The 13960-nt window shown below is 47.0% G+C and overlaps 2 protein-coding genes across 2 annotated transcripts in view; one reads left to right on the top strand and one right to left on the bottom strand.

Moving 5' to 3' along the window:
• Positions 1 to 13960, top strand: part of ano3 (anoctamin 3) — a 401336-nt gene that overhangs the window by 247055 nt on the left and 140321 nt on the right. Inside the window, exon 14 of the mRNA XM_086008127.1 lies at positions 1516 to 1576. Coding sequence (XP_085864253.1) covers positions 1516 to 1576 — 61 coding nt within the window. The remainder of the gene's footprint in view (positions 1 to 1515; positions 1577 to 13960) is intronic.
• The window catches only part of LOC147107086 (uncharacterized), a 35909-nt gene continuing 22190 nt past the window's right edge, over positions 242 to 13960 (bottom strand). Inside the window, exons 3-4 of the mRNA XM_086008129.1 lie at positions 8348 to 8518; positions 242 to 1924 (exon numbers count right to left, since the gene is read on the bottom strand). Of these exons, the coding sequence (XP_085864255.1) occupies positions 1755 to 1924; positions 8348 to 8518 (341 nt within the window). The 3' untranslated portion in view covers positions 242 to 1754. The remainder of the gene's footprint in view (positions 1925 to 8347; positions 8519 to 13960) is intronic.

Here is a 13960-nt window from a genome sequence, read left to right as displayed (position 1 = left end):
GTCACCTGTTCTTTGGCTCGGTGTCAATTTTTGTCTGATTACGCTCCTGTGAAGCTTCTTGGGATGTTTTACGATGCTAAAGGTGCTATATAAATGCAAGTTGTTGTTGATAATATTTTCCATGGAAGTTTTTGTTGTAATAAGGTTGTTAGAACAGTGACCTCCACCTGGGCATGTCACAGGAGAGCTGCACAACAAATGAAATATAGATTTACAGAAAAACAGATAAGGTAGCATCATCAAATAAAGCACACCAGCATTTATTTAAAGATTCAGAACTTTTGATAAAAGTAATAGTAGATGAAAAATGAGGATTAAAAAAAATGGAACTAAAGAATATTTACAATACTTTAACAGACATAAGCTAAACACTGTAAGGAAATTAAGAGTTTACAATTCTTGTATTTCATATTTTTAATTGATTTTATTATAGAGAAACTAGTAATGAGACTTATTCCACAGATAGACAATTACAAAAACTGCAAGGAATACTTGTGTTTATACTTTATTTATCCCTTTTTATTTATTTATTTTACCTGTCCTCCAAGTCTCCAACAACCTCATGCCATTCCTTACCCGAGAAGTTGGATGGGTTAGGGTTAGGTTTAGGATTAGGGTTAGGGTTAGGGGGAATGGGGGATTTACAATCGTGACTTTGCTAATGTCGTTTTATGATTGACCACTAGGAAGTACTCGAGTAGCTTAGCATAAATCGGTCTTTAATCTTCATTCCTCCCTTCCCTCCTCTCTTCCTTCCCTTCCCTCTCCCTTCCTCCGTTCTGCGGGGAATTTGCATGCCCTTCACTTGGCATCTGTCCCGTGATCTAGCTGGTATCATCAACTCAGCATCTGGTAATTGCAGATAGATTCAGTGGTGTCTATCTTGTGGAACCTCATGAAAGACAGTGAGATTAAATGGAATGCGGCCGATATACCAAAGAACACCTTTTATTGGAGCCATACAATAAGCTCTCCTAAGACTAATTGATCAAATATGTCAGTCCACGGTCTGGTAAGATTGATGTATGTACAGTTAGCTGGCTCCACGGCCTATGTCCTACCTTCTCTTCCTAAAACAGTGATGTCATGCCACTCAGTGAAACTCTACTTTTCTGCTAGTCAGTATTTGCATCTCACAAAGATAATAAACAGTGGGAATTATAAAGATTAGCAGTAGTGACAAATATGGAATACTACGATTGAATGAGCATTGATACCAAAGCACCAAGCCTCATCAAATTTAAATAACTTCTAATAGCGCAACCTTAAATTTTGTGTCAATATATGAAAATCCGTATTCTATGTACATCATATTTTAGCTGGAACATTGAAGCATTAATTTATTAACGGTATTTCTCAAGATGGCATTATTGTGCTGGACTTGAACATGCTTTTTTGTAAATGTACAGTTTGAATAAAATTAACACAAGATGATGCTCTAAGTATTTGTGTGTTTGTTATGGGCTGTTTGTGTAACAAGATAATTAACACCTCCATTCTTTCTGCTTCCTCTAGGTAACACATTTGTTTGATAATGGAGGCACTGTCTTCTTTGCCATTTTTATGGCTATCTGGGGTAAGTGCAATTCCAAGACTTTTCTGTTTCAGCAGTAGCTTTTTTAAAATTTCACATTCTTCCAGTTCTAACCAACTTGATGTCATTACTGATATAGGAGAGGTCTCTGTTCCGTCTCTTTACCAGTGGTTTTCTTTTGTTGTTGTTGCCAAACCAGATGTTTATTTTGTGAGTTGGGTTATGCGATATTCGCATATGAAGGTGGTAAGTCATCCAGCTGAATTCCATAATTCACGTTGCATCCTGCATTGGAAGGCAATGCTTTGTTCACGACAGCGGGGTTGTAGTATGCGGCTCCTTCCTGGTACCTTAAATCAATAGCATCGTCTGTATTGTCCAGATGAAGAACTGAAAAATAAATTGAAATATAAGGTGATCCCTTTTGGAATGAAGCAAATATTCATGATGTCGTGTACTTGCTGGCTGGTAATTTTGTTGTGAGATATTAATAATAAACATTTTAACTGGCTTGTATAGAAATTCCAATATCTGCTACTTTAATGGAGGTGTTAACCCATTTAAGAGAATCAGTTAGTGCATTGCTAGTCCAGTGATTCTGATTGTCATGATGCTGCCTCCAGTTCAGATGCAGTGGGAGATTTAATATTGAACCAATTGCATTTGTCCCTGTATGAAATATTAAGACCCAGAAGTTTACTTACACCTGACACTTACTAAAGACCCTGATGAAGTGACAAGAAAGCTACTTCATTTTTAATTCATTCTAAGAGGTTGGGACTGCGTAAACATTTGATGGATTTTCGGCAGTTAAGTTGTGTGGCTGTCGATTTTGCGAACAGATTGGCCCAGGTTTTCCTGCAGCGGCAAAATCCGTGATGTACACCATAAACTCAGCTGTCGACAACTTCCTTCCTATTTTCCTGCATTTCTAATTAGAATACGCCGCAGTGTGCATGGCGACGAGTCGGAAGCGGCATAACCATTTGTTTCCAGTGATTCAACATGTGCATCACACGGTGGCAGTGTAAAGACTTAAAACTAGCTTCAGTGGAAAAGAAAATCGGCAGCATGCAAAAACATCTTACGCTACTGCCCAAGATTAATTTCTGCCCCATTGTGTCCATTTTGAAATTCTGGGTAGTATAAATTGTGCGCTAATATGCCGCTTTGTTATTCATGGAGGTTAGCGTGGTACCGGTCAGGGTGCACTCATTTGTTGCTGACTCGGGTGATGATTATTGGCACGGTTTTGTAGGAGTAAAGAGGGCTGGTGTGTTTTCATGTTGTAGGATGGGTAGTGAATTGAGAGGATATCCATTTGTTTGAGAGTGGGGGAAGGAGTTTTCCATCTGCAGCCAGCACTATTCGAAATCTCAAGCCTCTTCTGCATCAGAAACGTCTCATTTCTGCCTGTATCAGCTGATCCTGGCAGCTGCTAGATAAGGAATTGGCTTAAGGACAGAAAACAGCGAGTTGTGGTAAATGACTGTTTTTCAGACTGGAGGATGGTAGACAGTGGTGTTCCTCAAGGGTCAGTGCTAGGGCCACTGCTTTTTTGATATATATAACTGACCTGGATATTGAAATACAGATTAGAATTTCTAAATTTGCCAATGACACCAAACTTGGAGGTTTGGCAAACAGTGAGGATGATACCAATCGACTGCAACTGGACATAGAAAGGCTAGCAGAATGGGCAGACAAGTGGCAGATGGAATTTAGTACAGAGAAGTGTGAGGTAATTAATTTTGGCAGAAGGAACAGGGAGACGCAATTTACACTTAATGGCACAGTTTTAAAGCGTGTGCAGGGACAGAGGGACCTGGGAGTTAATGTGCGTAGGTCCCTGAAGGTGGCAGGACATATTGAGAGTGGTTAGCAAAGCATATGAGATCTTGGGCTTCATAAATAGAGGTATTGAGTACAAAAGTAGAGAAGTTATGCTGTACCTTTATAAAGTGCTGGTTAGGCCACAACTGGAGTATTGCGTCCACTTCTGGTCACCACACTTTAGGAAGGATGTGAAGGCCTTTGAGAGGGTGCAGAGGAGATTTACCAGAATGGTTCCTGGGATGGGGAATCTTAGCTACAAGGACAGGTTGGAGAAACTAGATTTGTTTTCATTAGAGCAAAGGAGGTTGAGGGGTGATTTGATAGAGGTGTACAAGATTATGACGGGTTTGGATAGGGTAGACGGGGAAAGGCTGTTCCCACCAGTTGATGGTACAAGGACTAGGGGACACAGATTTAGGGTTTTGGGCAAGAGATACAGGGGGATGTGAGGAAAAACTTTTTCATGCTGTGAGTGGTGAGGACCTGGAACTCACTTCCGACGGAAGTGGTGGAAGCGGAGACACTCAGGCCTAGAAATTCACTGGCGCCCCAGTCTCACCAGGGCGCCGAAAGTGCCGCCCCGGAAGGAGTCACGAGCGCCTGCCGGAAATTCAGTTTCAGCGCCCCAAACGGAAGCGCAGCGCTACTCGAGGCGCCCCGCATCCCTCTTGGGGCGCTGCAACTGAAAATTGCAGTGCAACGTGCCGCAGCGCCACACACTGCGGCATGGCGTGCTGCGGTACTGCAGGCCTTCCTCCCCTTCTTAAAGGGGAGGGGCCTGCTGCAGCGCGATCGGTGATCGCGAGTGCTGGCAAAAGAGCCCGGCACCGAGGAGAAGTGCCAGGCTCTTGGGACACAGCCGGCACAACGCGGAGGGGGGGCTGCTCAGGAGGCCGGGGACGGCGGTGCGAAGAGGTGCTGGCAGGCGGCCAGCAAAAAAAATGGCCACCCCGCACCTCGGCGCCTCTACCGCCGCAGGTAGGCCCCCTGAACCGGTCGCAAATTGCGACCAGCGTTAAAGCAGGGGGCGCTACCAAATTTGGCAATCGGGGCGGTAGCGGGGCGCTGCGCACACCGATGACGTCATCGGTGGTGGCGCAGCGCTAACGGCTAGCGCCGCCATTCGTGCCCCGCTAAACTTAGCGCGAGGCGTGGCCAGTGGCGCAAAACCCACTGAGTGCCCTCTTTGGGCGCTAACGGGTGGCGCAGCCCACTGAATTTCTAGGCCTCAATGTTTTCAAGGGGAGACTGGATAGGCACTTGAGGAAAAAGAACTTGATAGAGCGGAGGAATGGGACTGACTGGATTGCTCCACAGAGAGCCGGCACGGACTTGATTGGCCGAATGGCCTCCTTTTGTGCCGCTATGACTCTATGACCTCTTAAATCTCAGTCTAATTTACCTAGAGTGCACAAGGAGCGTAAAAACAGGAAACTCATTTTGACATATGCAAATGAGGTCGGTTGGGACTCGACAGGCGATTTGCAGGAAGATTCAAAAACGTGACAAGTTTCCGAGGAAACATTTTAATCGCGGAAATTGGACTGAAACTGCTGCTACCTTACATGTTACTAGCGACAGAATCACACTTCAGAAATACATGTGTCCTGGCCAACATTTATCTCTCAATCAACACCTACAGCAGGTGATCTGGTCATTTGTTTAATTGCTGCTTGTGGGAGCTTGCTGGATGTAAATTGGCTGTCGCGTTTCCTACTGTACAGCAGTGGCTACACTTCATAAGTACTTCATTGGCTGTAAAGTGCTTTGGGACGTCATGAAGTTGTGAAAAGGCGCTACATAACTGCATCTTTCTTTTTACATTCCACTTTGAAAATATCCAGGAAGATTTCTTTTGTTCACCATTTACAGTGAAACCATAAAGACCATTTCAGATGTGCATTTATGATTTTTGATATAAGCATTGAACTGCAAAAAAATCTGCCCCAATGGAAGTTTTGCAATTTGTTTTTTTTTATTAACCTGCTACTCATTATTTATTTCTAGTTGTTGGAGGTACTTTGGTGTATGTGAGGTGTGTTACATACAATACCAGTCAAGGTATAAAACTGTACCTTATCTTTCTCACTGAAACAGCTTAAACCACTGTACTAATACAAACAGGTTTTATTTACTATGTTGAAAAGAGTGAAATTAATCTTGGCAATGATGTATCTTTTTCACAGATTTTAACTTCTGGTGCCAAACCTGAGAGAGCCATTCTTCAGTTTTAAAGCCCTCTTACATTTATACAATTGAGCTTTATCTGTTCAAGGATAAGCTAAGACTTGTATTCACTGTAATGGTGCATTGTGAGGAATCGCATTTGAAGAACCATAACCGTACAATTTTCTTTTGTGTGCATTTTTTTTTTTTAAGAGAGGCTGTGTGGGTTTTGAAATATGATGAAATGACAAAAGGTCTGAATTGCAAAGAAGGAAAAGAACATTCAGGGCTGGATTTCCTCAGCCCCGAGGAGGCGGCTATGGAGGCGGGACTGCCGTTAAAGTTGCAGAAAGTGGGGGCGGATGGCAAACCCACCTCCATCCCGCCTCCGTGCCTTTTTACTAGGAGGCGGGAAGATGTCCTGCTTTGGGTCCCGTCTCCTTGAGGCAGGAAAGGGATTAAATCCATTTTACTGCCTGTAAACAGGTAGTTAACAGGCAGTAAAAAGGATTAGTTCCATTTTACCTTTTCAGGTGAAGGCTTCCTGACCTCGGAGAACCCCACCGGGTTGGAGGAGTTGAGTAGGAGGTCGGAGGGGGTCGGAGGGGCCTGAAAGTATGATGTAGAGGTGAGTGATGGGTGCAAGTGTGGAGTGGTAAGTATGTAAGGTGAGTGTTAAGTGTTAAAAAATGTTCACTTACCTTGGTTTCTGCCTACAGCCTTCATCCGCTCTGGATCGGAAGTCCCGACATCTTCCTTGTAGATTTCACAGACTGGCTATTGGATCCTCCGAACCAACAGTCATCTGAAATCTACAAAGTAGAAATGTCAGTGTTTGACATTACTTCTTTCAAGAAGTCTTGATAGATGGCACGTCAGACGTTGGCGTGCTCTGTCAGTGACTTCCCCCTAATTGGCCTGCTGAGCCCGCCGGGCAGGCATAACAAGGTCAATCAGGGGAAAATCCCGCTGGTTGGCCAGAACATGATGGAGGCGGAACTTCGACCCAACAAGCAGCAGTCCCGCCTCCAGCATGTCTCCATTCACAAAATCCAGCCTTCAGTGTAGCTCGGGGAATTTTGCCAGCCCTGGGGAGGCGGGACTGTGGGGAAAACTGCAGAATCTGGGGGCGGATGTCCAACCCGCCCCCAACCCGTCTCCGTGCCATCTTCCCAGGAGGCGGGTACCCGACCCGCGCTGGGAGCCGCCTCCCCAAGGCGGGAAGGGGATTACAGCCACTTTACTGCCTGTTAAAATGTAGTTAAGACAATTATCCCCATTTTATCCCTGCAAGTGCGGGCCTCCCGATGTCGGGAAACCCCGCCAGGGTCAGCAAGACGAGCAGTGGGGCAGCGGGGGTTGGAGGGGTCGAAAAGTGCGCTCTGGAGGTGAGTGATGGGTGCAAGTGTGGAGAGGTAAGTATGTGAGGTGAGTGAAAAGTGATAGAAAATGTTAACTTAGCTTTGTTTCTTCCTGCAGGCTTCAACAGTTGGGGATGCGGAGACTCCGGCATCTCACCGGCAGAGATGACAGAATGGCTGCTCCATTCTCCGATGCAACAACCATCTGATTTCTGCTCAGCAGATAGGTTCGATGAGTCTTGAATACAAGAACTCATCAATCAACAGAGCATGTCACTGGCTGACAGCTTCACAGAGCTGTCAAACGATGACAATTCAGCTGTCAAAAATTTTTGACAGATGAAACGTCATACGCTGACGTTCTCTGTCACCGGCTTTCCCTCAATTGGCCTACTAAGCCTGCTGGGCGGGCTTAACAAGGTCAATCAAGGGAAAATAGTGTTGGTTGGCCAGAAGTCGATGGAGGCGGGACTAAAACCCGAAAGTGGGAGTCCCACCTCCAAAAACTCCCCATGGGCAAAATCCAGCCCTGTTCCAGGAGTGCTTATATTGTTTCAGGCTGGGTTGAATGACAAGTTATTATTAGTTTTCCTCCCTAATTCTGATTTTGCTCATTAATATAAACTGCTTATTTATTATAACGAGGGATTTTGTGCAGCAAGTGAGTTTTTATTGCTCAGATCCATTCAGACACCAAATTGTCACTTCTTCTGACAATCTCCACACAGCACATTGGTACCCAGACCGCAAAATGGGCCGAGATTTGTATAATGTGTGCTGTGCTACATCACCTGCACGAGCTGCAACTATTGTGCAAAGCAACCCCAGCATCTTTCTGTAGCTGTCCCTTCTTCCTCTCCGTGCTCTCTTTCTTTCTCTCTCTCTCTCTCCTTAACTTGCTCTTCTCTTAACTCTCTCACTGTCCTCCTTCCTATAATAGTGCACAATTCGGAGAACCAAAGGAAGCTGCAAGGGGATATTGATAAGAAGGTGGAATGGGCAAAAACGTGGCAAATGGAATTCAGTGTCAGTAAATGTGAGGTAGTACATTTTGGTAAATTATGAGAGAACTTATTACAAGCTGTAGGGGCTCACACCAGGGTGATAATCAGTGTGTTGAAATCTTTGTGAGAATGGCTGAGGCAGAGTCCATGACTCCTTTTAAGGAAAAAGCAGATAAATATTTGAAGCAGAGGACGACACAGGGTTATGGGGAGAGACTGGAGCAGTGGGATTAGTTTTGGATCGCTCTAGCAAAGAGCTGGCACAGACATGATGGGCTGAATGGCCTCCTCCTGTGTGAAAAACCTCTACAGTTCTATGATAGTTTGCAAATTGTACTTGTTTTTTTTCAGGTACTATAATTTAATATCTTGTTTTGGCCAGTAACTTAAATGGAGCTACTTGTAAGAGTTAAGATTTTATTAAAAGATTTTTATTAATTGCTTACCTTGATCGTTAGAGATATTATCGTACAGTCTGCGATGATTAAAGTGTTCTGACTTTCTGCGTGTACAGAAAGTGTGAAGAAGAACTGCGACCAGGATGATTCCCAAAATACAGCCAAGGATGGCACCAATTACCACTCCTCCGCTAACTTTTTTCTCCACAGGAACTAGATCTGAAAATTGTTGAAAATAATGATAATTACTTAACGGATCAGGTCATTGAGATAGTTTAGCAAAATTAGCTGCTGTCTCACCCAATTATTGCAGAGAGTTTCTCCCTTAACAATTCATTATTCACGCAATCATTTCATTTCAGCGACAAACGACCGTGTAGAAATTGAAACAAAACCAGGACTTCAGTTTGTCACAGCTGTGAGGCAATTAACTGGTGTTTCCTTATGTAGGAAATGCATGACTACAGATGGTTATATTCATGCCGGTAGAAATGCTTAGCATGACAGTACAGTATGTTAAACATTTATTTGCTTCAAAATTACTTTTTTGATGAAAAAGCAAGTTCATTTTGATTCTGCTGAAAGTAAGTGCTGATATAGAATTTTAGTGATCTCTTCAGATAAAGTTGAGTTTGGGCATGTAGAATGTCTGCCTATTATATCAGCGGAGTTCCAAACTGTGTGAACAGAGTTTTCATAGAATCGTAGAAATTTACTGCTCAGAAAGAGGCCATTTTATCCATTGGGCTCAATTTTGCCATTGGGGCGGGCTGGGGGCGTGTCAGCCGCTTTTTGTGTTAGCCACCCGACTCCAATTTGATGTGGGAAAAATATGTGATTTTCCCCTAATTGGGCAATTGATTTCCAGCATGTGGGAACCCCTGGCCCACTTAGTCTTTCCATCCTGAAAGTCGCCTCTGATGACATCATCAGTGCTGGTGGATTTAAGGCCTGCAAGCAGCCTTGCTTCTTCTCCAGACTGCAAACCTTATGCCCTTTGCTGTGATAGATTCCTCCAGCCAATATGTCCAGCAGTAGGCCAAAGTCTGCACCAAAGCTCGTGACGCCGCCCTGCAAGCTCTGGTGGAGGGAGCAAGAGGAAATAAGGAGGTGCTCTTCCCTTCCTCAGGGAGGAAGAAGCCTCCCCAGCAGACGAAAGCTGTGTGGATGCAAGTGGCCCAGGATGTCAACTCTTTGTCTATGTGCTGCAGAACCTGGCTGCAGGGCAGGAAGAGGATTCATGACCTTCTGCGCACTGGAAAAGTGACTATGACTTTCCCATCACCCTCAATCTGATCCCCATTGCCTCTCCTCACCAGCACTCAGCTTTGACAACCTCTTCCTCCACATCTCACTTGACACTGACATCCCTGCACCCTTACCTATTTCCTCTCTATGGTCACATTCACCTAACTATTCAACTATGCAGTCCTCACACTCCCTATTGCTGTGATGCTATGAAAACAGCTTACAACACAGGGAGGGCCCTTGGTCTTGCCACGTCACACCATCTTTGTCTCCTTCTAACCATCAATGATATTGAATCTCTACACTCATTCCTTCATTCTCACTCAATCTCCACTTGTCTCCCTCATTGCAGGAAAAGAGAGCTCACAATAAGAGGGAAAGAGCGAGGACAGGAGGAGGGCCACCCTCAGTAGCCCAGCTCACCCCCTGGGAGGAGGCAGCCCTGGAGATCGTGGGAGTGGAGGATGCGCAAGTGGGGGACGGACAGACGGGTGGATCAGAGCAAGCTGGTGACAGAATAGTTTATCATCTCTCTCATTGACATTGCATGAGTCACTGATAATGATTCTGATGCTCTAACAGATGGACTTTTGATCATCTGCAATATTCAATGTGCATGTAACCTTGGCCTCACATCTCTGACTCTTTCCTTTACTCCCCCACAGGAGCATCGAAAGCCCCCGTCCCCACTATCCAGGAGGAACAGCCTGAGCCTCCAGACTCCTCAGAGGAAGCTGCAACCTCTGAGGGCGCTCCGTCAGCAGAATTAAGCACACCCTGCACCAGCGCAGACACTCGCACCTCGGTGGGACCTTCGGGACATAGAGTAGAGTTGTCACCTGGTGTACCACAGCTCACAAGTGAGCATCAGCAGATGGTGGGGACAGGGACAGCAGTGGAGAGTCCTCATCGGAGGGCGCAGGACGATCCCAGCTCGGCTCCGCTGCATGTCGACCCTGTGCCCCCGGGTCCATCCAGAAGGACAGCAGTGCTGGAACTCTAGGAACAGGTGCAGGAGTCTCTGGCAGGTTTTGTCTCCAGGGTCGCTGCGAGTATGGAGCGAATGGAGGAGTCCATCGCTAACATGAGCAGAGCCTTTGTGGAGGCATTGGCACATGAACATATCACAACGGAAATGTTGGCAACCTCCGTGGAAAGGATGGCTACGGCCATGGAGGAGCTTAGTCACCAGGGTAGTGAAAACATGGTCATTGTTCACAATAGATTGACATCTCTTGAGGAGCGATAGTCAGCTATTGAGCATACAAACCAGACATTCATGCAAGTCCTCGGGAGTAGGACTTCCAGTATTGAAACGGGTCCTCATGGCCCCCTTGAAGTGCAGCAAAGTGCTGTCAGCCACTTGCTAGCTCTGAAGTGGGGCTGACCCATGAGAGGGATGTTGGTGGCATACAACAAGGAAGTGGGGGCTCCTCTCCAAGGGCTCACACAACCATGCCACTGCAGAGCCCTCGGTCAGAGCCCCACCAGAATCCCCACCCAACTGAGATTGTCGTCTCAGCCCCTGCACAGCCACAGGAGCAGCAGACTGTTGCCGAGCCCTCACAGGTTCACAACCCCAGAGGACACCCGCCAAAGGTGTCGAGACAGGAGCAGCAAGAAAGTGAGCAAGGGGCCTCCACATCTGCTGAAGCCACAGGGGAAGCACCACGTAGGAGCACGTGTAAGAGGAAGATAATGCACAAGTAGTAACAAGGGTAGTCACTTGGGTATAATGTGTTTATTTTTAAAATGCCATTACTTGCTTATTGTCATAAAAAATTCTGATGGCAAACTGTTGCAGTTGTGGCGTGTGTCATTTTGCAAATGGGACTTCCACATTGAGGGCTTAGGGCAACTTGCAATTGTCACTATGGTGGTCAGAGTGATAGGAATCCGCAGGTTCTTGGCCATTGTCGATGGTCTGATAAGAATGTGCGAGGCAAAAGTGATTGATTGTGCATGCTAAGCAAATCTGGCCAAGATGAGTGAGTCCCTTGCATCCCGGGCAGCAATGTAGTCGCGCGCTGGTGCCTTCTGGCCTGTGCAGCTTCAGGTGGGTGAGTAGCAGCTTGGCGCTCCTGTTGTTGCTCCTGCAGTTGGTGCTGCTGTTGTTCAGGGTTCTGCGTCCGAATCTGATGTCCAGGAGGAAAGGAAATAAATGGTTCCCATTCTTCTGGTATATACCTAAGTTGAGGAAGTGCTCATTCAAGGTGGGGAGAGGGGTTTCCCAGGAGGTCACACTGGAGATGCGTGTCAGGCTCCAAACTTCCACAACAATGAGTAGGCCTGTTAAAAGTTCCCCCAGACCTGAGACAAAAAAGTTCTGCCACCTGCAAATGAAGATTGCTGAAAACTCCTTTTTAATGGTGGAGCTGCAGCTGTTAGTAAGCAATCCACTTGTGCTGCCGTCAGGTTTCACTGGCGTGTTCCACAGGAGGCGTGCAGCATGTGGGAGAACTGTTAGGCCTTGATTTTCATTGGGCCGTGAGGCGGGCTTTTAGGCGTGCGGGGGGTTAAAATCGCAAAACCTAGGGGTCGCGACCCCCCCCCGCCTGGTTCCCGCCTCCACGCCATTTTAACTTAGGTGTGTTTGATGGACCTGAATCAGTCCCACCTGCAACAGGCGGGACTGGTCTTTAGGACCCTTAAACAGCACTGATTGGCCTTTATAATCCCATTTTAACAGGCCCTTGCCTGTTTAACCCTTTTCCCACGTAAAACGCGCCTGGTGGGGATGACGCCTGTGAAACCTGGCGTGAACTCTATGTGATGAAATATTCCATTCATCACTCATTGGTATTCTCTGCCTGTGACTGTGGTTGGTTTCAGTTTCATTTCCCTTACCTCAGTTCCGTTTCCTCACCATTGTATTGTACTGTGTGTAGGGCTCCGCCCATACCTGGCCCCTATGTAAGCTGGCCCAGCCTGCATCACATCCAGTACGGCAGACCTCTGGATGGAAGATACCTCTCCCCTGTGTGTTACCTTCTAAGTCAATAAAAGCCTTGTTTTGTTTCGCTAACATCGAGTCTCGGATTTATTGAGGCACATCAATTTTATTGACTTAATTTTCAACACAATGGATCAACTCTTGAAACCCGAACGTTTGGATTTGGACCAGCATGCTTCGGACGCATCGGCACGCTTCGGACACTGGTTTATGTGTATGGAATTCTTCCTGGACAATTCCGCAGCCGTCAAAGACGCTACGGACGCTGCGTGTATGAAACTCGGAATTCTGCGGAATTGGGTAAGCCACCGGGTTTACCCCCTTATCCAAGACGCCGACACGTACCCGGCCGCCTGCGACATCTTAAAGGTGCATTACCAGCAGCCTACGAATGAGGTGTATGCTAGGCATCTGCTCGCTACTCGCGCACAGCGACCTGGGGAATTGGTGGAGGAGTTCCTAGGCACCCTGAAAACGCTTGGCAAAGACTGCAAGTGCCAAGATGTAAAAGCCGCAGTGTACACTGACGAGCTTGTTCGCGATGCCTTTATCACAGGCCTCAGCTCCACTTACATCCGGCAGAGGCTGCTGGAAAAAACGGGATTGGACCTGAAACAGGCTGCGGACACAGCGCGATCCCTGGATGTGGCCCAGAGAAACTCGGACGCCTACTCTTCAGCCCGCGCCGTCCACGCCACCACGTGTGCACCAAGGGTGCCGCCATCTTGGAAGGCATCTTCCCCGCCCGGCAGCCCGACACCGTCGGGGCCCCGCTCTCCCCCCAGAAGCCCTACGACAGCCGCGACGCATCGGGGACCCAACTGCTACTTCTGCGGGCAGCCGAAGCACACCAGAAACCTGTGCCCGGCAAAAGGCACCACCTGCTTTAAGTGCGGTGAGAAGGGGCAGTTCGGGAAGGTGTGCAGAGGGAACCCCGCCGGAAAACCCGCCACCGCCGCGTGTGCGCCATGGGAGCGGCGATCTTGGACGCCATCTTGCCCGACCTCGTGGGGTCCGCCATCTTGTGAGCAGACAGCGTGGATGCCATCTTGTCTCGATCAGGGCCCTACAGTGGCATCGGTCACAGTGGACCAGACCAGGCCACACCCGCTATCCAAATCAATGGTGGACATCGAGGTAAACGGGTGCGGGGTTAAATGTTTAATTGACAGTGGAAGCACGGAGAGTTTTATCCACCCTGAACTGGCACAACAACTCTCCCTAAAGGTGGTCCCTACTCGGGGTACCATCTCTATGGCTGATAAAACCCAGACATCGACCATTATGGGTTACTGCACGGTACAATTGTCTGTTAACGGAACTGTATACGATAATTTTAAAGTACTAATCATGAAGAATCTATGTGCGAGCGTGATCTTGGGCCTGGATTTCCAGTGCTACCACCAAAGCATCACGCTCAATTACGGTGGGTCCCAGCCGCCCCTCACAATGTGCAGTCT

The sequence above is a fragment of the Somniosus microcephalus genome, chromosome 15 (genome assembly GCF_052327205.1).
Source record: "Somniosus microcephalus isolate GS21.2 chromosome 15, FLI_Smic_1.0, whole genome shotgun sequence".
NCBI lineage: Eukaryota > Metazoa > Chordata > Chondrichthyes > Squaliformes > Somniosidae > Somniosus > Somniosus microcephalus.
Note: the sequence above shows the minus strand (reverse complement) of the source record. Positions and strands in the feature narration are given on the sequence as shown.